This window comes from Camelus bactrianus, chromosome 12, assembly GCF_048773025.1.
Source record: "Camelus bactrianus isolate YW-2024 breed Bactrian camel chromosome 12, ASM4877302v1, whole genome shotgun sequence".
NCBI lineage: Eukaryota > Metazoa > Chordata > Mammalia > Artiodactyla > Camelidae > Camelus > Camelus bactrianus.
In genome coordinates, this window is record NC_133550.1 from 24,027,767 (window position 1) to 24,054,789 (window position 27,023).

Below are 27,023 nucleotides of genomic sequence, written 5' to 3' on the forward strand. Positions count from 1 at the left end.
GTCTTTCCATCTCACCATCAGGCAGAGACACACACACTTAAAAATTTTAAATATAAAGTCATCTCCAATTACTTATGTAATGTTTATTTTCTTCTTTGTTTTCCTCCATTTGAACTTTCTTTTATCCTTGTTTCCAATTTACCAAACCCTATCTAAAACTATCCTATGTTCTACTATTGTTTATAATATGTTTTTCAAATCACATATTTTGGCCTCTGATCTTAAACATTTTCAGACTTAATGGCATGTTCTACCCCTCCTCCCCCAATAAACTACAGATCTCTCAAAAAGAGACTAAATTTCAGTTATTTTGTACCCTCACCTGGCACAGAACGTGATGCACTGCATTCAATAAATGTTTTGCACAGGTGATCGTTTTAAGCCTCTCCCTCACCTAAATTGAAGCAAGATTTTATCTGTCTTTCTTATGATACTGGTTGCATTCTTCGATCTAAGCTGTAAAAAGTCAATCTCATTCTAAATAGCATATTGTGGCCCAAAGACTGGTTACATCTTTATTTTCTACTTCCTCTCCCCTCTCATACCACCTTCCTGTCCGAGATGGCTATGAATTTGGTGAAACAAGTCACTGATCAATAAACAGGAAAAATAAAAGAGAGAATCTTGTCCAAATTTTAAAAATCAGTGTTTTTATCTGTCCTCTCTCAAATTTACACCTTAACCTAACTAGGAAAATACAGGGTCTCAGTGGTGACTTGTAAAAAATACAAAACAAAAATTCGAGTTCTAGGTCAATGTTCTACGTCCCAGACAAGGAATAAAAAAAAGTTTTAATTGGTAAGACTAACAAATTAATGATATTTTAATTTTGTCAAAAAAGGACTTAGAAGGGAAGGGGCACTTAAAAAAAAACAAAACAAAAAAAACGCAAGAAGAACTTTAGAAAAAAGGAAAGAACAGTAAATTGAAAAACTTGGCATTATCACTGATTAGCAAGTTTCAGGGACAGTAGATTGGGAACTGCTATCACAGATATGTAAATTAGTTTCAGTTCAGATCAAATATCTTTACCCTAAATGAGACTTTGTTTGAAATGAAATGTTATGACATCATGCAAAGATGTCCACAAACCATAACACTAGAGACAAACCAAGTAAGTAATTTAAAATGGAAAACAAGGGAAGCTTACTTCTTCTCTAGCTCTCTCCCTCACACACACACACACACAGATATTTTATGTATAACTGGCAGAGTCCCTAAACTGAAGAGCAGTTAAAAAGTCAAATGCCAAGCTTGTTTTACATCAAGAATAACTGTAAAGACCTTTGCAGTTGTAAAGATGCTCCAATCAAAGGTTTCTGCAATTAAACTTAATATATATCAGATTCCTATAATATACAAGAATACTCTGCTTCAGGTTAAGGTATACAGTCAGGTTGCTAAGACTTGCTATAGCCTGCTTTATTCATTCCCTTGACAAAAATGTATGTTTTCCTGTCTAAATGCAGACCCATCTACTATTTGCCAAATAATCCTTTCCCCATCCCAACCCATCTCTTCTAAGAAGCCTTGCTAAAAATTAGGTCTCCAATTTGATCAATTACTTATTTCTTTTCAGTATTTAAGAACTTTTATTTCATTGCTCCTCTGTGGTGTTTGTTCTGTGGAGTACTGCTATCTTTCAAGGCTTAACATAATTCCTTTTTTCTCGGTTCTCTAAATATCCACAGTCCTTTATTTATCCACAGGCCACGTTCACAATCCTCGTATTTCTATTTAGCACAAGATTGTGATTAAGCACACTGTGCCACTGATTAGTGAGGCGACCTTGAGCAAGTCACTTAACGTTAATGGTTTCCCCACCAGTAAAATGGGGAAAACATTTGTACATACCTCAAAGAATTCTAGTTAAGAGTAAATGAGCTAATATACAAAAAAGCACATAGAACAGTGGTTGCTACATATTAAGTGTATTTAACTATCTAATATTATAATCATTTACCTAATTCTAATCTTACTATTCTACAATATATTTTTGGGTGGGTGGGGAGCCAAAATTGTATCTTCTTCATTTCTGAATGTCCCCATACACCTTAACAATGTCCTAAACAGGTAGGCATGAAAAAAACTATTTGTTGAATACTTAACATTGACTCTTCTGAGGGAGCAGTTGTTTCGAGGGAACTCTGTAAATGTTTTCAAAGTACTTCACTTCTCTATATTTTAAGTTCCTCACAGTTCCCAAAATTTTCAACCACAAAACAATCCTAATATAATATCAGAGGGGAATGAACAAGTACTCCAGAACACCCTGGGACAAGGTTTAAAATTTCTATTTTATAGTAGCTCCAATCAGTTGCCAGTGATTACCTAGCACTGTCTTGGATGAGGCCCTTTAGGGTCTCATGATCAGATGCCAAGATCAACTAATCTTTTCAACTGTAATACTAGAAAGTGGAGATACTCAGGTTTTCATACCAATGTGGGGTTTGACACTTAAGGAGTTCCTTCTCACCTACCCTCCCATCCCCCACCCAGTGCAAGAAAATTTATTTAAAATTGCATATTTTATTTTAAAACTTCACAAGAGTTTTGCATTTTACTCTATAATGTATCCGTGTTTGTTTAAATTTAAAATTATGTTTTCCTCTGATCTCTGAGGGAAACAGGGTCCATGAAGATGTGTTACGTTTCTTTGCTATTTCTTAAACCCCCTGGTACCTAATACCTCCAGGTACAGCACTACCTCACTTCGAGAAATATAATCTTCGACTACATGTTTCCTGCAGTATATTGATTTTACATTCTCCCAATAGCAACTAAAATATTACTCTCTGAATAACCATAAGTTTGAGATATATGACAGAATAATAATAGCACCTACATTTTCATGCTTAAAATACAATACATTAAATGCTTAAGCATTTGTAAAATGATTTCATATCTCATTTAATATTCACATTTTAAAGAATATTATAATCATACATCAACTAAATCTTGTGACGCCTGTAAGTGAATTTTCACTTTTCTCCGAAGTGTAAGTATGATGCTAAAATATTAGCCAGGAATAATTCAGATAAACTCTGAAATACAATGCTAATATATTCTTCAGCAAGATAAATGCTCCTGAAGTTAATGGGTACAGTTACAACATTTGGTGAACACAAAAGCTGTCTTTCCTCTTAGAAAATTCCTTAGAATTTTAAAGTTATATTTTAAACACATACCACTCTTCTGGGTCTATTTATGACAAAAATTGCATTTAATGTACAAAAACTGTAATCAAAGTTTCAATCAAAACAATTCTTTTCATCATGGAATTTGATCAAATGTAAATATAGGCCTACACGATTTCCATCCTAGTGGACTTCAAGGTCAATAGCAATGAATAGATCAGATAAATCTAAACTGTCAACCTGTTACGTTTTATGTAATTACTCCTAAATACAAAATAAATTGTAAATTCTCTGTAAGTTGTTAAAATAAAAACTGTTTATTTTACCTCCCGTTAAAACACACTATATTGGATTTATATCGTTCATACGCCCCCATCCCCAATCAACGGATTTAAGGGCAGGGATTGGCCTCTTTCAAAATACTTTGCGAATTCATGCAAAGATTATATATTGACCCAAAAGAAACTCCTCCTAAGAAAGGGGGGTTGAGCGGGAAGAAGGCAGAAGAGGGCACAGGTGCTCAGAGGCCTCAGGTGCTTAGATGCCTCATTACAGAAGGACGTGGGACATCTGGTGAGCAGAGAACCTGACCCAGAGCGGACCCCTCGCGTGAAGCTTTGGGGAGAAGCTGAGTTGCTTTTGGTTTAGGAATAGAGACATCGTGCTAGGGTTTCCCAGATTCGATATCGATTAAAAGACCCACTCGGGGCAAGTTCTTTCCAGCTGAGGCCCTGCACCCGCCTCGAGGGTCTAGGAAGGAGGCGCCATTTTGGAATGAACGGCTACATACAGTCTCAAGATCCAACGGCACAACTCACCGGGAACCACCGACCCAATTCATCTCCCCAAAACTTCGAAGCGAAACACCGTCGTCGGACAGCTAGTGCTCAGGCGTCTCCTCCTGGTGCGGAGCTACACGCTTTCAAGCCTTAGCTGGCTCCTCCCCGGCTCTGGGCCTCCGGCCAGACACCCGACAGCCTCTGCGTCCTGGGCTGGCTCCTCCCGGCCTCCCGGCAGCCTCTGCGGCCTGGGCTGGCTTCTCCCGGCCTCCCGGCAGCCTCCACGGTTTCTACGGAGTATCCGTCCTGATAGGACTGCGAGGGAAGCGGGAAGGTGATCAGCGCGCCTCAAGGAGGAAGAACACGGCAGTTTTAACTACTCAGGCAAGGTACACCTAAGTAAATGAACTATCGGACTAGGGCCACTGGGTTAGCGTTTCAAACCACCCACACCATAATTTTATTTAGTTCTGTGTTGGCCTCAGCCTTTTTTTCAGGTCAGAGACCAGACTTGGTGGAGAAAAAGAAGGCAAGGGCAGTTATAAATCCATAACCCTAAAGCTGTATTTCCATTCTCACTTACTGTTCTGTATCCAGATCCTTAAAGTATCTTTCACGTGTAGTTTTAAAATTGAGCAAACAGTTGTTTGATAGAAACATTGCACCATAGTAATTGACTATTCTGTACATTTTGTGAGTTTCTGAGAGAGTTTGAGCAAAACTTGATTTAGCTCTAAAGGTCCAAAGACTTTAAACTCCTTACTGAAAAAAATCTCAAAACAAAAACTGGATTTTGCTGTTCATTTCTGTGTTACGTTGGTATAGCCGCACAAAACATTTATCTTACAAACTGTTCTATGATATTTTTGGCTAGAAACTAGAAATCTCTTATCCCAAACAAATACACAAAGTACTCCCCACCCACCCCACCCTCCAATTGTCATGATTATTTTCTATATTTTAACCTGGGGAATATCTCATATTTTCAAATATAATACATTTTCTGTTAAATCGTTAGGAAATAGTACCTAAAATAGGATTATGTCCCAGAGTAGACGTCTTGTTTAATCACATAAATACTGATTTTTATAACAAAAATTCAGTAAAGTACATCTATCATTGGTTTGAATTAGACCACTTATTAGGTAATTTGTAACATATGAAAGGTTGACCTACGATCTCATCTTCAGTGTTATGTTATGCCTCACATGAATAAGGCTAGCGTGACCAATAGATAATGGGGTAAATATTGTGTTATTTTAGGGCCAAAGGGCAATTAGGTAATCTCTTGGGTCAGGAAACACTTCAAGAAAGAAATACAGCACAGATAAACTATTACTTAAAATTTGGTGAAAAGGAAATCCATCCAAAATTATAAACTTTAATTTCTATTTATTACCAAAATTATTTACTTTCTTGATTTACTATCTAAACACACAACACATATATTATCTACATTATATACATTGTTTTAACTAATATACTGGTATATGTAGATCTCTTTATTGTAAAAAAATACTTCTGATGTTTTACAGTTTATATAACACATAGTTTTTCTAATATATGTATATACTTTATAATATATATAAAATTTATTTAATTCTGCTCTTCCGTGGACATAGGCAGTGTCTACTCTGACATGGACATTGAGAGTATCACACATGAGAACAGAGTAATGTAATAATGATTGCTAATTATTTAATTTTTATTTTTTAGTATCTTTTTTCTAAAATTAGTTCTCCTTTCTTAAGAAAATTTTAATACTTTCCCATATAAATGAATGTAAAGTTGAGCAGCTTGGATTATGTTTACTATAGTAAGCAGTGATTTTTATTCTACCTTATTTTTCTGTAGTTTGAAATTCAAACTAAGTTAACATTCTCTTTGCTTTAATTGCATCATGCTCATAAAAAAAGAAAGAAACAAGTATCTTGATATTTCTTAGTTTCTTATTTAAATGGCATTTATTTCCATCTAGAATTATCTATCTGGTTTTCTGTCATCTCAAAGAATTCTTCCTCTGCCTTTCCTGAAGGCTTGAGCCTAGGCTCAGATGCTTGGACCAATCTTGAGTGAAATATGGGAGTGAAATATAAGTGGTTATAGTTAGGTCTGTGCTTTAGTAGCGCAACAGCAAATCAAATCTTGTATTGACCTTTTCCCCAGTTCTAGTAACTAGACTTCAACCTTCCTTGAACAACATTTCTGTGTAACCAAACTTCTATCTTGATTATTTTCTTTAAACCCAGTTCCTCATTCTAACAAGTCTTTCATTCCAGGCATTAAAAGCTTTTTCCTGTACCCCAGCTTCATTATCAGTTGGTAAACTGACCTACCTACAACTGAGTGTGTATTTAGGTCTCTAACATCCTTTGCTTCTAGATTTCCCACTGCCCTCCTCCTCCCTTGATCTTTTTGTCCTGTGCCAGTGATGCAAGCCACTTGCTTCCACTGCCAGCTGCTTTCTGACCCATGCATTTGTGCACCACATTTTGCATGCTGAACGTCCTCGCATCACACCCAGTTAAGTTTACCCTGGCTCTCCACATGTCCTATCACAGTCAAGAGATGTGACATAAAGAATTAACATTTATCAATGTAAGGCAGCCTTATTTTGACACATGAGAAGCAATGAGATTTGGAATGAAAACATTTGAAAATAACCGCTATGACACCATGATCTCTATGAACAGACTTAGAAAGTCTTAATGGAATGACAGATTGTGCTACTGACACGGCCAGCTATCAAAGAGTCTTGCATGAAGTTGCCATTCATGTATTAGTAAATCTACTGAATTGAATGCAAACAAATGATTCTTGGTATTCATATAGGTACCTGGGAAAGGAGGAATTTTAAAAGTTTAAGAATATGGTTACTTATAAAAGTGAGGATAGTTCTTTATTCACAGTAAACTGAATAATGAAGAGCATTCAATACTGAGACAGGTTTTACATTCCAGCACAGGGTTTGGCAAACTTCTGTAGAGGGCCAGGTAGGAAATATTTTAGGCTCTATTTCATCTACCCAATCCTGCCATTGTGGTTTAAAAGCCATAGACAGTAAGTAAATAAATAGGTGTGACTATGTTCAAATAAAACTTTATTTATAAATGCTGAAATTAAAACTTCATATAATTTTCACATGTTGCAAAATATTATTCTTTTGATGTATTTTCAGCCATTTTTAAAATGTAAAGCTATTCTTACATTTAAAGGACTATATAAAAATAGATGGTGGGACAGATGTGGCCCACTGGTTTGGTTGTAATATGCCAACCTCTGTCCTAGTTTAATGCGTGTTTTCCCTGGCTCCCAGTTGACTAGAAGTGTGTGTATGTTGTGTGAGGGGAATGGGGGTGGAGAAACGTTTTGTATATTTGAGAATAACTCATCCTTGCCTAAAAACATGCCCTTTACATTTTTTAAAACATGCAAAATTTTGCTTAAGTCCATTAGGGATGTAGAGAATTTTTTTTAAAGCTTTTGATTTTTATCAAATAACCAAAATGGAAATGGGAAGTAGTAGATTATCTCTAAACCTGAAACAAAACAAACAAAACAAAAGCTTGCAAAAGGCAAGGAACTCTCACAAAATCAAGTAAAAGCCTGAAGAAGCTATTACTGCAGTTTAACGCCAGTTTGACTCCCAAATGGTTAACTTTTGATTTTAAAGTCACAGACCTCCAAGTAATGACTATCTAAAAGACACAAGCAGGTATAAGTGAAACACTGCTCTCATTTGTTTAATAGTCACCTTGTAAATAAATCACCAGTGCATCAGATTTCCATTGCTAAAAATAGCATTTATGAGGCTGCAAGATTTTCATTATAAAAACAAGTAAACATTGGAATGGAGGCATAGCAAAGAATTATTTTCAGTTATACGGAAGAGTTCTCTCCTATTTATTTACAAAAAGATACCCTCAATACAACTTGTCTGATAGGTTCTGGAACTTCATGTGAAATCACAGACAGAAGGGGAAAAAATTAAAATACGAGAGGAGGGAGTACTGTAAAATAGATCCAAGAGTTTGATATTTTGTTTTATCCGGGCCCCCCACCCCAACTTGTCACTTTCTTCTCTCTCCCTTTCAGATTCGTTCCGACCCTTTTCATATTTATTTTATGTTGATCCTCTCGTTCCTCCTCCCTCATCTCCCCAGTTCCTTCTCCCTCATCTCATTTTAAAGCTCTTGGAACTTTCCCTTTCATTTTGCTCTTCCCCTGTGGTATTTACTAAAACCTTAGAAAAGTGACGTATTTTCTGAAACTTCTGTGGGTTGCGAGTGACGCTGAGCATGCTCAGTAGCTAGGGCAGGTTTTGTCGCCAGCCCTGATACGACCTCTCCAAAAATAGACATTTAACTCTGAACTGTTAAGGATGTAATTCGTTTTGCTCTCTCCTCATTTTCAAGGTTCAGAGGAAAGCAGCGAGGATTCCAAGGGTCCCATCGCCCTCACAGCCAATGAGGGGCCTGAGAGGGAGGAGCCTGGGGCTGCTTGGTGCAGCCTGAGCTTCTGAGGGAATCATCCCCAGTAGATGCAGTGGAGACTGAGCTCTCCACGGCTGTCACAGCAAAACAAAATTAAAAAAAATAAATAAATACAATACAAAACAAAACAAAACAAAAACAGAAGAGGAGAAACGCTGCAGATTATGAAACGCTGTAGAACTTTCTGAAACACTTGCTGGGGATTCCCGTGAAGCATGTTCTTTTAAAACCGATTCTTTTTGAAGCCGGTTTGGGTAACTGGGAAAATGATACATATGCTAAATGCAGCAGCTGATCGAGTGAAATGGACCAGATCGAGGGCTGCTAAAAGGGCTGTCTGCCTGGTGGCTGCAGCATATGCTCTGAAAACCCTCTATCCCACCATTGGCAAGCGTTTAAAACAGTCTGGCCACAGGAAGAAAAAAGAAGCTTACCCGGCTGCAGAGAACAGAGAAATACTGCATTGCACCGAGGCCACTTGTAAAAAACCTTCGCCTGGAGTGAATGCAGATTTTTTCAAACAGCTGCTAGAACTTCGGAAAATTCTCTTTCCAAAACTTGTGACCACTGAAACAGGATGGCTATGCCTCCACTCGGTAGCTCTAATCTCAAGAACCTTTCTGTCTATCTATGTAGCTGGTCTGGATGGAAAAATCGTGAAAAGCATTGTGGAAAAGAAGCCTCGGACTTTCATCATCAAATTAATCAAGTGGCTTATGATTGCCATCCCTGCCACCTTTGTCAACAGTGCAATAAGGTACCTGGAGGGCAAACTGGCCTTGGCCTTCAGAACTCGCCTAGTAGACCACGCCTATGAAACCTATTTTACAAATCAGACTTATTATAAGGTGATCAATATGGACGGGAGGCTGGCAAACCCCGACCAGTCTCTTACTGAGGATATTATGATGTTCTCTCAGTCCGTGGCTCACTTGTATTCCAACCTAACCAAGCCTATTTTAGATGTAATCCTGACCTCCTATACGCTCATCCAGACTGCTACGTCCAGAGGAGCAAGCCCCACTGGGCCCACCTTATTAGCCGGGCTTGTGGTATATGCCACTGCTAAAGTGTTGAAAGCCTGTTCTCCCAAGTTTGGTAAATTGGTGGCTGAAGAAGCTCATAGAAAAGGCTATTTGCGGTACGTGCACTCCAGAATTATAGCCAATGTTGAAGAAATTGCCTTTTACAGAGGACATAAGGTAAGAAAGAAATTAAGGTGATGAGTGAAATGTGAGACTGTTCAAGCTGCCCCTGCAGTGCTAGATGTCATCTGTTGTACTGCTGATAGACCCTCTTCTTCAGCGTTTTAGATTCTTAGGACATTTCAACCTGTGTTAAAATATATGCTTCATTACCCTTTTTAATCACAAGCTGTTAAAAATTATACATAAAGTGCAAACTTTTCTAAAGTTTCACAAGAATAAAATGCTCAGCACTCTAAAAAATGCTACCTAGCCTCAGCTACCCAGATATGCTCAGAATTACCTCTGAATGCTTTTCTTAAAAACTTAAATCCTAACTTAGTAGATGGTTCTAGAGCATTGGAAATAATGTATGTTTAGAAACTAGGTAAACATATTTCCATTGAGATGGAAAATTTAGGGTGGTAATCTTTGTTTGTTTTTCAAGAGGAAAATTAAAAAAAAAAAAACATGCTTTTCATATGAAAAGCAAGTTTGACAGTTTTTCATGTCTGGTCCATGATGGAGTTCCTCAGTCCTAAGAAATGCAGGAGAGTTTGTTTTACAAATGGTATTTCCATTAGTCTTAATGCTTAGCACCATATTTTGACACAAATAAAGAAAGACAATAGTAAAATGAGATTTTTGTCTAGCTTTGAAGGAAAAACTAAGATTAGAGAAGAAATGAGGAAGGAAAACGAGGAATTCCAGAATGTTATCTTTAAATATTAAAGATTTTCAATATTAAGCAGGTCCCTAAAATAGCCTAATTACATAAATTTGCAGTACATTAAAGAATATTAAATATGACAGAATTTTTAAGGGGATGGATCTGAAATCTTAATACAAATGACTTGGCAAATGAAATAATAAGGTATTCTGAAGTTGAAAATGGTGTTTTAATTATCAAGCAGAATATTTAATTTTTGAAACATCGTCTATTATAAAAAAAATGTTATAGTAGTACCAATCTGAAGAAGCAAATTTAAAGCAAATTTAGGACTTTTATTTCCACTTGAAAATTGGCCTCACGTGTTGCATTAATCATATTTATTTGTCATTCTTCTTGAATCATTGAACTCAGTGATGTAAATTATAGCATGTTGTAGCCTTCTTGCATTTAAGACAAAAATCTAGTAAATTGAATTAGTTCAAAATTGAGGAGTCTAATTACACATATACATGTCATATGTTTATTTTCAGATATTTTGATGTGGTCAAGAAGGATAAGGTTCTAACACTATTTATATCTCACAGAATATCATTTAATTTTAATATCTTATAAGTTTGAAAACATAATTGTAAATCACATATATTTATATTTAACATTACATTTACTGAATATCAGATGTTTAAAAAATAATGCAGTTGTGATTAAAACTAAATAATGATTAATTCTGACATTAATCTGTATTTATTGGTTGTTACAATTATAGATAATAGTATACTCAGTTAAAACAAAATAATACATAATTATCTTTAAAGAAAGTCCTCAAACATGCATTATTTATTTTTATAGCTCATGCTAGATTAATTCTTATCTCTTTTTCCCTCTATAGGTAGAAATGAAGCAACTCCAAAAAAGTTACAAAGCTTTAGCAGATCAGATGAACCTCATTTTATCCAAACGTTTGTGGTACATCATGTTAGAGCAGTTCTTGATGAAGTATGTTTGGAGCAGCAGTGGACTAATTATGGTGGCTGTGCCTATTATCACTGCAACTGGCTTTGCAGATGGTGGTAATGACATTTATGCTTCATCTCAAATATATGTTTCAGGTTATTTCTCTTGGAGGTGTCACTGCTGGTCTTGTGTGAGTGAATTGTGTAGCCATCATTCTAAAGTCATTAATGGTCAGAAACAGTGGCAGACTTTGCCATATCCAACAACAGGACCAGCAATATGAAAGCAGGAAACAAGTGGCTCAAAAGACCTTTCCAGTTCTGAGATATTTCAGAGACCTCTGATGCAATGTTTTTTTGAAGCTGATCTTGAGCAATTTTAATTATACTGTCTAGTATAGAATGATTCTCTAGTTTACATTTAAACTCAACACAAATTAATACCTTCAAAAAGTGTACTTCTATTAGAAGTTCTCCCCATGTTGTAAATTTCAGTTTGGCACACAGCATGCATATAGTCTATAAATATTTTACAACTGTGTCTGCCCTGATCTATGATTTAAAGAGTTGGTTGACTACATTAGGCAGCCAAGAATATTGTTTCATGGAGTGCTTCATGCCATGGAACAAGGTCTCCTCCACTTGTGGGTAATATAGATAATCTCGCATGTAACACGAGTTGGTGGTATGGTGGGGATACAGGTTGTCAAATTCAAGTGTCTAATTCTATCGCTGTCTTCAATGAATTTTACCAACATTTTTCATCCTTTGGATTAGCTAAGAAAGATAAAAGCAAGAAGGACTGTATTAAAATGTTGTGTAATACTTAAGATGGGAGCTCAGGTCTTAATTGGCAGGACAGAGGGGGATTAATTTAAAAAATGCATTTTCTTCTCTTCTTCCAAAATGAAACATTCCCCCTTCACTTTAAAAACCACTTGACTGAAATTGGCCTTTGTGTTGAAGGAGCTAGACAAAAACATGGGCTGTGTGGTGAGGCAGAGCTTTGCTCATCTCTTGGCTTTCCCTCTTTCTACCTGTTTCTGCTTAGTCATGTTAATTAAACTCTCTAAACCTCAGTTTCCTCATCTGAAAAATGAGAACAGAAAGGCTACTTCAGAGCAGTGTTTTGAGGATTTAGCCGAATAATGTTTATAAAATACAGAGCATGCTTTTGATATTCTTGATACATGGTGACAGTTATTACCTAGAAAACAAAAGGCAACAATAAGAAAAATGTAACAGAATTCACACTATTTTACAGTTATTTTTGGTGTAGAATTAAGGATTAGTAGTTACTTGTTTGAAGTCATCCAACAAAAAACAAGTAAAAATTTACTTTAATATTTTAAAACAGTGCTTCAATGCTTTAACCAATTCTTACAAAAGCACTTGTCAAATTTGTATCATTCCTAACCTAAAATTGTTTGTTTTAGTGAATCAGAATTTGTCAACCCCTTGTGATAAGTGCTATACATATACCAAATATACTCTACAACTCAACTGTCTAATAGACAGTGTATTTAGACTACTAGGAAAACTGAATTTTTGTCTATTAATTTTATGTTTTCAAAATTTGTTTTAATCATTAAAAAAGTTTATATTGAAAAGGGTATTGTTAGTAATAGTATTTTAAACTTAATCCTTTCATAATGAAATAAAATAAATTACTTCTTAAGAGAAAAAAAGACACTTAAAATGTATCATCTTAAGATTAGTTTTACTAAGAAATTTGACAAGATTTGTCAGATATTCATAGTGAATATCTATAAATTTATGGATATTTTAAAGATTTTATGTAATATGTAAATTAGAGACAACCCCAAAACAAAATTATGGTGTTGTTCTGTTAGTCCTTGGAAGAACTGGTCTTATTCAAAAACCCTGGAGCATTCAACATAGAACAGAGAAAATGCAGCTATTAATGGTGACAAATTAACCCCACAGAGACCAATAAGAAGTAAACAATGTATGCAATAAATCTAACAACCTTACTACTGTAGGTGATGTAATAAGATATTTAAAAATAAATCCTACAAATCCTGAAAATATATTCAATTAAAGAAACAAGATTAAAATTTTAGATTGAAATTATAATAATCATGTTGATGCAAGTGAAACTTAAAATACTACTTAAAGCTTCTTTTCAAAAGAAGAATTTTTTAGGGAGAAAAACAGTATAAGATTTTCCTAGAATAAAATGAATTAATATGATAAAATTATGAGAGTGTGCTTCACTATCTTCAGTAATTTCTAAGGTTTCTAAATGTATATATATAATGTTTGTATGTATTTATCTACTAAATGTACTTGACTTACAATGACCCAACACATGAAAATATTCAATTATTTTAATCAGACAAAATAATTACTTTTTTAAAGAAATGATATCTCTGAGGCTTTAGGTCTTGAAATTAAATACTGTATCTTCTAATTTAGTCTTCAATCTTAATTAACACTTATGCCCTGAATTGTCTAATATATCAGAGATAAATTAAATGCATTATTCTCTGTATTTAATGCGAAAAGATTGGAAAGTGGGCAAATAAGAAAGGAATGGCAAAGAGAAAAGGGAGGGAAAAATAGAATAGGGGAAAGAAAGAGAAGAGAATAAAGGAAGAAGCACACCACTATTCATGTCTTGACCCTGCTCCTTAGCAGTTATCCATCCTTGAGAAAGTTACATAAACTTCATATGCCTCAGTTTTCCTATCTTAACTATGGGGATCATAGTATATTATTATATTATTGGACAAATCATTTAACCTTTTGGTGCTTCAGTTTCTTATTTCCAAAATGGGGCAAATTATAGCAGGGTTGTTACAAGGATTTACGAAGCTCACATGTGTGAAACATAGAACAATGCCTGCATCATAGGAAATGCTCAGTGTATATTTGCTGACATGATTATTGTTGATAAAGGAACAAGGCATTTGAAAGTGATCAGGAAGTCAGAGGTAGAGATGAAGATAGGAGGAAAGCCTACATAATTTTTATTTTGAGAATGAAATAATAGTTCTATAGTAGATTTGTTATACCATCTATCTACAACTTTAAGTAAAATACTATGGTAAGGACAGGATTGCATTTATATTCAAGTTCACATTACAAAACTGCATATGGAATCATGTTATTTCCACATCAGAAGAGGAGCTTACAAGTCATCCAGTCTGGAGCTCCAGATCTGCCTAAAGTCACAAAGGTGGTTAGGGGAAGCACTAATAGAAGACATTATGTAATTCCTTGTACATTGCTTTTTTTCCTTCACCATGTTGTCCCCACATTAGCTACATTGAAATTTATTCTATAAGGGACTTAACTTAATCTGAGACCAAATAATCATGAAACCAAATACTTGAAAAAGAAGCATTGAAATAGTTAATTATATGTCATTTTTATTATTTTTTAAAGGACATTACCTCTTTATTTGCACTGTATTAAGAGAAAGACTGAAATTATGTGAGGAAAACAGTTGCCTGGAAGCTATGATCTCAATTGTTTAATGTTATAGGACACTTTTCTTCCCTTTATATCAAGAGCAATTTTTTAACAAGGCCAGGGAAAGCTACCTATAGGTCCCTCCTGCTAGACCTTATTGCAGACACCTAAAAAAGCAGGAAGCGGGTGATTAAGCCGCTAGCACTGCTCAGTGTCCACATGTTAGTGACCTGCTAGTGTGAGGTGGCACATCAGAAGGAGCACCTGAGAGATATTACTCTTAGGAATAGAACTAAATTCTACCCATCACCCTAGTAACATGGATGATGATTTTATTCTCAAAATGTACCTCCATCAAAATTATATCCACAGCTCCTGCTGCATTAGTATGTCTCATACTCTAATGCCAAATTATTGAAATAAAATTTTATATTGTGGGTCAATTTGGTTATGATTACTGTCCTGTTGACCAGTTATTGTAGCAGTAATTGTCAATACATATCAAAGACATACTTTTAGTTGTAATTAGCTGTGCATGTAAGTAGGTACAATTTTAAAGTATAACACACATATCCACAAGGCACAAGCATTAGTGTACCAATCAATGACTTGTCACAAAGTTAAAACATATGCATAATCACCACTCAGAAGAACTAGAACCTTACCTTCATCCTGGAAGCCCCATACCCCTTCCCAGTCTTATCCTCATCCTTAGCCCTTCCTCCCATTCCCACGTACTCCTGCCTCTGCCATGCCACAGCAAAGGTAATTATTTTACTGACCGTTCATTAGTATTTGCTGGTCTTTGAATCTTACATAAATAGTACATACAGCCATTCTAGTTGCTCTACCTCTTTGTCAGTGTTTGATGTCAGCCTTTTTCATTTAGGCATTTTTAATTTTAGGCATACTATGAGTATGTAGTAATATTTCATGCGTTTTTTTTATCACGTTATAGTCAGTTTACAATATTGTGTCAATTTCTGGTGTACAGCACAGTTCTTCAGTCATACATGAATACACAAATATTCATTTTCATATTCTTTTTCACTGTAAGCTACTACAAGATATTGTATATATTTCCCTGTGCTATACAGTATAAACTTGTTTATCTATTTTATATATACCAGTCAATGTCTGCAAATCTTGGTCTCCCAGTTTATCCCTTCCCACCCCTCTCCCGCCTGGCAACCACAAGTCTGTATTCTATGTCATGAGTCTGTTTCTGTTTTATATATAAGCTTATTTGTCTTTTTTTTTAAGATTCCACATATGAGTGATATCATATGGTATTTTTCTCTTTCTGGCTTACTTCACTTAGAATGACATTCTCCAGGGACATCCATGTTGCTGTAAATGGCATTATTTTATCATTTTTATGGCTGAGTAGTATTCCATTATATAAATACACCACAACTTCTTTATCTAGTCATCTGTTGAGGGACATTTAGGTTGTTTCCATGTCTTGGCTATTGTAAATAGTACTGCTGTGAACATTGGGGTGCATGTATCCTTTTGAATTAGGGTTCCCTCTGGATATATGCTCAAGAGTGGGATTGCTGGGTCATATGGTAAGTCTATTTTTAGTCTTTTGAGGAATCTCCATACTGTTTTCCACAAAAACTGCATTCCTACCAGCAGTACAGGAGGGGTTCCCTTTTCTCCACACCCTCTCCAGCATTTATCATTTGTGGACTTTTGAATAATGGCCATTCTGACTGGTGTGAGGTGATACCTCATTGTAGTTTTGATTTGCATTTCTCTGATAATTAGTGATATTGAGCATTTTTTCACGTGCCTATTGGTCATTCATACGTCTTCATTGGAGAATTGCTTGTTTAGGTCTTCTGCCCATTTTTGGATTGGTCTTTTTGCTTTTTTCTTGCTAAGTTGTATGAGCTGTATATATATGCTGGAAATCAAGCCCTTGTCAGTTTCATCTTTTGCAAATATTTTCTCCCATTCCATAGGTTGTCATTTTGTTTTGCTTCATGTGGTCTTATTGTGCATTTCTCTGATTACTAACAAAATTAATCACTTTTCATTCATTTATTGGCCATTTGGATAACTTTTTAATGAAGTGCTGATAAGTTTTTTGCTTATTTTTAAATTGGCTTATCTGTTTTTTTCTTATTGACTTGTAAAAGCTGTTATATATTCTGCAATGAGTCTTTTGTCAGACATACACACAATCTCAAATATATTTTCTCACTGATTCTTCCTTTTTCAGTCTCTTAACAGTGTCTAGGAGAAGTTAATAATTTTAATATAGTTGAATTTATGAATCAATTTCTTTGCAGTTAATGGTTTTATGTCCTGTTTAGGAAATATTTGCCTAACCCGAGGTCATAAAGATATTCTCCAATTTTATCTTTTAGAAGTTTAATGGTTTTTCATTTCACATTGATATCACCAATCTAATTAGAATTGATATTTATAAGGTATGAGGTAAGGAAGGCCATAAGTTTTGCCAGGATTTGTCAAGGTGACAAAGGTAAAATGTAAATCAGAAGAAATAAACTCAGACTATAAAACCAAAGGAAAAATAGTACTAAAGAATAGCCTAATTTTTTTTTAATTTTTAAGAAATTAGACAATATTCTTGGAGCAGTTTTAGGTTTACAGAAAAATTGATCAGGAAGTACAGAGTTCCTAAATATCCTCTACCACCCCCCACAGTTTCTCCTATTATTTACATCTTATATCAGTGTGGTACATTTGTTACAACTAATAAACCAATTTTTATACATTGTTAACTGAAGTCCGTAGTTTACATTAGGATTCACTTTTTGCATTGTACAGTTCTATGGGCCTTGAGAAACGTATAATGACATAACCTTAGTTTTAAAATCCTTTCTCATTTTTTAGTAAAATAGCAACAGATGTGACCGTGTTTCACTATATACTTATTATTAGAAGAACTGAAAAATAGTAAAATAAGCAGATATAATATTAACTATTAAATCCTTAAATGAGGAACTTTTGACAAAATATTTAAAATATTTGGTGAGGAAAATGAAATATATTGACCTGGGATACAAAGCAGGTGAGTGCTTTAGGTCGTGAATTTATATCTCTGACGCTAAGGAATCTGATCTTGTCATCGAGGTTGTGCAGTTGGCTGTTGTGTGCATGACAAAATGCTACGGCACTGACTTCAGAGTACTAGCCAAAGGTCAACCAGTACAGTAAAAGTCAAGTGAAATCTGTCCAGGTCTATTTGTAATTTTGTTCCTAAAAGCATTAGGAAAACCCAGTAGGTATTCATCTGCCAAAGCAACATAGGAAGTACCCTGTCATATCAAACATCAGCCCATCTGTGCTAGTGTTTTTTCTTCTTCATAGAGGCTGTCAATGGAAGCTATTATTCAAACTCCTTTTAACCCAAATTCATAAAATCCCATAATTATTTTAGATCATCAGCCAGATTCTCTGAGACAAAACTATTCTCAGCACTTTAACTGATCCAGCAATCACTGCTTTGGTAGCTTGCTGAGAGTACTTTGGAACTTTTTTGTGGCTGTCTAAAATTTTGTCACACATTTAAATGTGTTTAAGAATATCTCCATTCTGTTCCCAGCCTATTTATCCAGTCACGTTTTTCTGTCCTCACTTATCCCAACACCCAAAGCCTTTCTTTTTTTGTTCTTCAAAGAAACTAACTAACTTCAAGGGAACTAAATATAGTTCTCTAGAGCAGTGATTAACTGTCGAGCTAGGAGGGACCATGTTGGACTGTCAAAAACGTCCGCATGAACTCACGGTTATTCTGATACCCAAGTAAAATCAGTGCTTGACCCCAACCCATACTGTAACTTGACCAGGTTATTAATCATTCAACTGGCATTGCTTGGAATTTTCCTTCTCTGTGCCATTGCTTCTGCTGTACTTGTGATCCTTAAAAACTGTATGTGGTCTTCAAGTCCTTACTCACAATGTACTCCTCAATGAAGCATTTCCTCTTGCAGCAAGAAATGATTTTTGCCTCCTTCAAACACGTCACATTAAGTATCATCATGGACTGTCTGAATTGCCATTTTGGGAACTTTTCTCTCTCCTACCAGGCTGTCAGCTCCCTAAGGAAAGAATCTAAAAATCACATTTAATCCTTCTATGTTCTGTGGCATCTTACCAAATTTCTTACAAATCTTGCTGTTCAGTAAATACATGCTGAGTGAATTTTACCTTATATTTTACATGGATCCCTTTCCAACTCAGCTGAGCTGTCTGTGAGCAAATAAAGGCAAAAGTATCTGATAATTATAGCAGGGCACAAGTTAGATATTTGCATTGTCATGGATAAAGGTTAAAAAAAAACCTTTACACTGAGATAAATTGGAGAGAAATAAATGTCAAAGTGAGTCTATGGCTGTTTATATTATTCTAATTCTTCATTAATTTACAGTTTTCAATTCAGAACTTTGGTGAAAATTCATGGAAAGACCGGATAGAGAATCAGATTGATGGAAGATTAAAGTAATGACCTGGAGAGAATAATTGTGAAGAATAAGACTAAACTGAGTAGACATACAACAGTAACAGTAACAGAGGAAATAATAACAGCTAACGTTGAAGAGCATTTATTCTAACCCATGGATTAGGATAACACTTTATTTATATTTCACCTTTAAACCTCACAACAGGTAGAATTTGAGGTAGAATTATTTGTGATAGTACTATTATTTCCCTCATTTACATGTGAGAAAGTAAACATGTAGAACATAATGGACTTGTTCTACTAACCTGACTACTTGCCAATAAGGATTAGAGGCTGAACTCAAACCTTGTCTGACTCCTGACTCTTAACCATGATTCTACATTGACAGTAATTTAGGGTAATTACCTATCTATCTATCTATCTATCTATCTATCTATCTATCTATCTATCTATCTCTCTATCCACCCAGCCAGCCAGCCAGCCAGCCAGCCATGCAACCATTTAATACACATTAGGAGGTATTACATTCTAGACACTCTGCTGAGTACTAGGAATAAAAACTAAAATACAGTCTTAACCCTTAAGGAACTTATAGTCCACTGGAAAAGCCAGACAAGGATTTCCAGGGAAACTTGTACTAAAGAGTTAACTCTTGAAGAAAGCACTCTGCAAGAAAGAAACTATATTAAAGTCAGAAGAAATCGTACATGCAAACACTGGAGGATAAACAAAGTATTGTGGGGTTGGGGTGTTGCTGAACTAGAAGGTGAACGTGTTTGAAACAGGTAGACAGAGTTCGATTATGAAGATCAGCTACTTTGCATTTCTGTTAAAGAAATCACACTAGAAATATTTGCTTTGATTTCAGCTCGTAGTATTCTACTGACTGAATCAGCGGTATTTTATTTCCCAACTGTAACAAAGGCAGAGAATTAAAATGCTAAGAGTTGAAAAATGCTGAGTGAAAGTACTCTTTAATTCCTATAGATTTAAATGTTCTAATTCTCCTCCTAGAAAAAAATAGTAAAACAAAAGGAAGAATTAAATAAGTCTGGTACAAATACTGTATTTTTAATAATTCATTAATTTCCTAGGAAGTTGCTGATACTAATGGAAAATTTACATACGGCTGCTGTAGCCAGAATTTCATTTGTATAAAATAAAAGGTTTAGTTACTTGAAAAAAAACTCAACAGTTTTGTAATTTGCTTTTAGATCTAGAGGATGGTCAAAAACAAGCTATGGTTAGTGAACGGACTGAAGCCTTTACCACTGCTCGAAATTTATTAGCCTCTGGAGCTGACGCTATTGAGAGGATTATGTCTTCATACAAAGAGGTACCGCATTTCTTGTTATCAATTTGATTAAAATAGGATATATGAAAATCAAGCAAAATGTGAATTACCACATATGCTTATTATTTTGGAAACATCTTTTCTCTACCAAAAACTGCTAAGAGTATAATCAAGATAAGAGGACAACACCCAAGTGTATTGCTGCTAATCACCTTTAATTTTGAAGCTCTCAACTGTTAACTTCTGCTTTTCTCTCTACAGTATGAAATCTTTGTTATTAAATTTTGCAAAAAGGCCCTTCGGTGTGGAAGTAAATTCTTGCTCCAGTATTTACAAATTATGTGAACTTGATCAAGTTTCCTAACTGATGTCTGTTTCCTCATCTAAAATACAGGGATAATGATAGTGTTGACTTTGTAGAGTTGTTGTGAGTTAATACATGTAGAATATTTAAAATAATACATAGTAATAACTCAATAAATGTTAGCCAGACTAATACTACTTATATCCCTTACAAACTTTCACTCATCCTTTGTGACAAATCAAGTCTTATAAAACCCTTTGGTGATCCACCTTCTTCCTGACTTTCCTGCAGAAACTGGGTCTTCTTCCTCTGTGTTCATAGTACGTCTGGTACTTTACCATATTGTAATTGTCTGTCTCCTCCATGAGACTTGAGTGGAAAGCAGGGACTATCTTACTGATCTTTATATTCCTAATATCTATTGTAATGCTTAGAATAGTGTATGTGGTCAGTAAATATTTGCTGAAAGAATGGTAATAAGACATACAGGTATCATAGAGTTAAGATTAAAAGTGACTTTATTCAGTTCAGATATTAAATAATATTACCATGGCTTTTGTATCAATATAAATTGCCAGAGCATCATTTTAAATTTAGCTGCTTGTTAAATTAGATTTGAATAAATTATTATAAAATAGTTACCAAGTTTGTGATTTGCTGACAGAACTTTTCAATCTCATTCAACAACTGATTGAATTGGGCTTTAAAAAAAAAAAGTAAAACCAGTTGTTTAGGGCTACATTAAAACAACTCAATTAAAAATTTTTTTTTTCAAATAGTAATTTTGATAATCTGGAGACACAATTTGGGGGATAGGCTTTTTGATCTCATAAATTACTTATTATTAAAATTAAATGACAAATAAAAATTTTATTCATCTTGCATTAAAATATTTTGCTATCTAAGCCAGAGAGAATATCAATTCATTTCTCTAGATTGTCTCCAACACAAAAATGATTGCATTTTGTGTCATTTTGCCTGTGTCTGCATTGAATCATAGACATTTCACTTCTGAAGAATTTTATTACTGCTGTGAACTGTGCATAGAAGCATCATGCGTTCTCCACTAGCTCCAGAGAGAGTGGGATTTCAAGAGGAGAGTACCAGGGCAGCCCCTGTCTCATATCCCAAAGTAATTTGTCTACAGTCACATTGCTAGTTTTTTTCAGACACTCTTTGCCCATTCCACTCTGCAACCTGGGCTATTAACTCAATGTCTCCTGCCTTTCTTTAACTGACCTCTGCATTTAGTTTTGGATCATTTTTTGGTACAAATCTATTTACCCAGGTTTCTTTTGGATCCATAATTTGTTAATCCTTGGTTCTGTTTTCCTCTACCTGGGAACACAAGAGATTCTTCTAGATAACATTTTAGAAATTGCCCTATATAGTAGCTATAACATTAATATGTAGAAATGAAATACTAATCTAATTACAGACCTCTCACACAGTAGAGACATGTGGTAGAATGTTTTTAACAATAATACCTGCTCATTTACTGCTTAAGTTTTGCACACGTAGAAATCTTACACAAACGTCGGTGTTGCGTTATTCCACAGTTTATTGTTTAAGAGACATTTATTGGTGACATGTCTTGCTTATTGATACCGATTTCCTAGTAGACATTTCTGAAAGGGAATGGTTTTAGTGCTTTTCTTTCTCTAAGAAAGATGGTCTTGACAGGTCATGTGTCACCTGCCACAGTACTCTGATAACAAGATGTTCTTTTACTAGAAAAGCAGCAGGAGAGTCAACCTAAATTGGACAGCTGGTAGAGCAGGAGCAAGACACCACTCTACTGAGCCTTAAGAACCAAAGCAGAGATTAATCTCCATCTTACAATGTCACCTAGGAAAAAAAGTCATATTTAATGTTTTTCTTTGGGCATATAAATCATGTTTGGCTTGAAAAGAAGCGGAATTGTGTGGGATATGGACTGAAAAGAATTTAAAACTTTTCACTGAACTCTCTCCCAATGTTGGTATCCTCCAGCAGGGGTACTTTCTCTGGCCAACCTTAGGGATTTTGACAATCAGTTTGACTCAGGAGCAGCATTTCATAATAAGAAAAAAATATATTTTTCTTCTATTTAAAATCTATTTTAAATTGAAAAAAGATACCAAAATAAAAGATCATTATTTCATTGAATGAACTTAAGCTTTTCACAAAGCTTCTAATTTCTGGGAATGAAATTTGTCTTGTAAACAGGGGCCAAATCAGAAATTTAACTGAAAGGTCTTTAGCGCTCACTAATTTTTGAAATCTTTGCATTACATTTTGAACCCTGACTTGAACAAATCATTTTTATATGTTATATAATTCCAGTCAAACTTAAACTGATGCCTTCCTGTTCTACTTTTTGGTACACTTTTTAGTGTTAACCTGGTTTTACTCATCAGACATACTATCTATTTTTCATGTATAATAAAATAGGATCATTAGCATTAAATCAAGAAGCTTATATGATTGCATGTTTGTTTAAATGTCTGTCTTGGATGTATTATCTCCATCTCCCTGTGTTGGTTTTAGATCACTGAATTAGCAGGCTATACTGCTCGAGTGTATAATATGTTTTGGGTCTTTGATGAAGTAAAAAGAGGCATTTTTAAGAGAACCGGTGTCATGCAAGAGTCTGAAAACCATAGCAAGAGCGGAGCTAACATAGAATTGCCCCTCAGTGAGACACTGGAAATCAAAGGTATTAAACTCAAATGTTTTCATATTTTTCTTTTTTTTTCATATTTTTCCTATATTTAAGTGTTTATCAGCAGAACCAAAGTTTTTTAGAAGATAGCTTTGGACAATTATAAGGAACCAACATTTAGTTATTTAAACAGTTATTCTTAAAATTAGTGCTGCATTTTGAAGAGTAGTGACTAACATTACCATAAAAACTATTATGCTACCTTTATTTACGACAAAACTTCTAGAATTATTTTTAGAAACTGAACATATGGCAAAAATGCATGTTTGCTTTTAAAATCCAAATTAACAGAATTAAAGCTAATGTCAATATTGTTCTTCATTATTCTGTCATTTGGTTTGGTTATCATAGTTTTAAAAATTGTATTATTCCATGTCTTAATTTCCCTTTGCAACATTGTGGTTTTTTTCTGTAGGAAAGCTTAATTTAGAGAAATAAGTAGTTATAGAGTGTGGCTGGGTTATACCAGATAGAGTTTAGCTTTGCTCTCATTATGATATTGACATACTATTGTCAATATTTCTGAAAAAGATTTTCCAAACAGATGTGTCAAAATGTGCAAATTTACATTAGACTTTGCTGTAGATACGGGTATCTATATTTACATTTGTGTCTTTGGTTTGTTACTGTGACTTATCTTTATAGTGAATTTATCTGTTATGCTGTATTTATACTTGAACTTACTTAATTAACAATAACACATGATAGCTTTCGAAACTTAAACTGTTCCTTAACTTATAGGAAAAGTTATTGATGTGGATCATGGAATTATTTGTGAAAATGTTCCCATAATTACACCAACGGGAGAAGTGGTGGCTTCCAGGCTAAACTTCAAAGTAAGATGATATTCAAGAATCTTCTGATTGTTGTCAACACACTAATACAAAACAACTCAGAATTCATGTACCTTATGTTAAATACTTGGAGGATCATATGGAAAGGAGGGGAAATCAAGAAAGGTATGCATAGTGGCTCAGTTACAGAAGCAGTTACTTCCTCAGAAAGCAGGGAGAAAGAGACATTTGATTTCTACTGCTTTATTTCCAGGTTGAAAATCAAAATTACAGTACCCTGAGAGCCCATACAAGGTAACTTTTGGGAACAATAGGAGACTTCCCAGAAATTAATATCTGAAAATAAATTTTCATTTTTTCCTTATAAGAATTACTCAAAAATATAAGCCTGTGTCATTACATATTTACTAAAATATGAGAGTAGAGGTCATCAGCAAATTTACTTCCATTAATTCACCTTCTCTAAGTTTAATTTATATTTTCAATCACATCTTCTGTTAGGAAAAAATAATCAGAAGATTCATGAATTAGAATTTAGTTTTTAATTCTGTTGAGAATAATAGTTATTTGTTACTTAATATTCTGTCTTGATTACAAAAACTAAGATGTAAAAATAGCTAATAAATCTGAGGTTCTGATTTAAAGCATTGGAAAATTCAAACAAACATTTTGGAATTCAAGTACAAAATAATTTGCTGATAAGCATAGTGAAGTTATCTGTGCTTAGTTCAAACAATGACATAATTGGACTTGGTAACAGAACTACAAATGTGACAATACATGTGCATTTAATGATTTTAATATGGACTTTAGGTTTAATTATTAAAGATGTATTTACAAATGCATAAGGCTGCTGGAGAGGAAGAGAGGTACTGAATGGGGGAAATTCTGTGTTAATAAATGTAAGAGAAATTGTGTTTTGACTACAGTTTGTTTGGGCTTTATTTTTCCATTTATAGACCTAAAGATTACCAATTAGGTGCTAAAGATGCAGCATAATCTTAAGTAGGTTCAAAGTAAAACCTTTGTAGAGGCCTACATGGGATAAACTATTTACTAATACTTTAGCAATTTATAATTTACAACTTTTTGTATCGTGGTTTTCCATCAGGTTAGGTTTCATAACATCAATTCTTACTGCTTCATTTATTAAATAGAAGAAGAGTCTTGAATTCTGCTCCCTACTAACTACATTATTGTGAGCACATCACACTCTTTCTGTGAAAAAATTCAGAGCTCAGTTTATTTTTATAAAAAATGAATTTTAAAATATTTAATCTAGTGAAAGTATCATAAATTTTGATGTTATACAAAGATATATGTGAATATAGTGTACTCTTATGACAATTGTTTATTTCTGAGTCAGATAGGAAGTTTTATTTAAAGTCTCAGATCACTAAATATAATAGAAAGATCCCTAAAATATAATAGAAACTTTTGTTTTCTCTGTGCGGATTGACAGATAAACAGGTTTCTACAGGAAAATATTCAGTTTCTTATGTTGGCCTTTCAGAACTGAAAAACCATTTGGAGAAAAAAATTCAGTAAATACGGGAATTCTTTTGCCTCACACTCACTGTTTACTAAGTATCAGCAAACTAATACTAAAAAAAAGAATATGAATGTAGAAAAGTCTTTTTTTATGACTCAAAATGTGTTAAGTTTCTGAGGATTCCTAATAGAGAATGACCCTATTAAAATATTGTGTTTATATACCTTTTGCTGTGGCACGTCTTAAAACAATGATTTGACAAGTATTTATGCCTCTACAAAATTAAACTTTCTTAATCCTCTCTCTACTGAAAGAAAATAAAAATTACAAAATTAATTCTTTCTGGTCTTCCCAGAATTTTTTTGAACTTTAGTCTATCAAAATAGCATTTCGTATGGCCATATAAGTAGGGAGAGAAAATATCTATGGTCAGATTTTATAGACTCAAGTCTTCCTCCTGTCTTATGTCCCTGTGGTAGCTGTCTTCCTTGCCTGGAATGCTCTTCCCTCAGATCTCACTGGTTCCTTTTTTGTCACCCAGGCTTGACTGAAATGTTACCTCCTCAAAGAGGACTCTCTTGATCACCAGATCAAAAGAAGCCCCACCTCCAACCTCACAACGCCACCACCTTTCCCTAAGACAATCTTTCTTTCTTGCTATCATGCTGGCATTTATCACTAGTGAGTTTTTTGTTCGTGTGTTTATTAGCATCTTTCTCTTTGGAAAGCTCCATGAGAACAGGGACTTTGCCTTGGGCAGCACTGTATGCCCTGTGCCTAGAAGAATGTCAGGAACATACAGATATTCAATCAATGTTTGCTGAGGAAATGTCTAATTATTTAGACAGAATATGAATCTGAACCATTTTATGTTTATTCCATACATTCTTAGCTCCTTTATCTAATCTTCATATCAACTCTCTTTTTTCCTTCCCTTCTTCCTCCTTTCCTCTCCCCACCACCTTCTTTCAACAAAAAGATTTTAGCTTATATGCAGCAAATAAGTAATGGATATAAGTGGAACTAGTTCCTTATACTGACATTTTACAAGTAATAGAATGCTCCTTCATCTTTGAGTTTTCAACACGATGTATTCTACCTCACTGACACTCGGATATTTGTATCTGGACTACACAAAGCTACTTCTACAGATGTACTGTAGATTTCTGTCTGTCAGACTTTCATACTATATTCATTTTAAAATCACTGATTATAAAATATCATTTGTTCTTAGAAGGAGACCAAATTCTTTAATGGTATTCCTTTTCCTTGATTTTCACAGTGCTTTTTAAATACCATATACTGACAACTTCCTAATCCTATTGGGTAGAATGAGAACTCAT

At 34.5% G+C, this 27,023-nt stretch overlaps 1 protein-coding gene across 2 annotated transcripts in view; it reads left to right on the top strand.

Moving 5' to 3' along the window:
* The first annotated feature begins 8,329 nt into the window (after window positions 1-8,329).
* The window catches only part of ABCD2 (ATP binding cassette subfamily D member 2), a 56,525-nt gene continuing 37,831 nt past the window's right edge, over window positions 8,330-27,023 (top strand). For both annotated transcript variants that reach the window (XM_010970531.3, XM_074375026.1), the window contains exons 1-5: window positions 8,330-9,611; window positions 11,153-11,333; window positions 20,307-20,428; window positions 23,220-23,388; window positions 24,136-24,230. In XM_010970531.3, coding sequence (XP_010968833.2) covers window positions 8,676-9,611; window positions 11,153-11,333; window positions 20,307-20,428; window positions 23,220-23,388; window positions 24,136-24,230 — 1,503 coding nt within the window. In that variant the 5' untranslated portion in view covers window positions 8,330-8,675. The remainder of the gene's footprint in view (window positions 9,612-11,152; window positions 11,334-20,306; window positions 20,429-23,219; window positions 23,389-24,135; window positions 24,231-27,023) is intronic.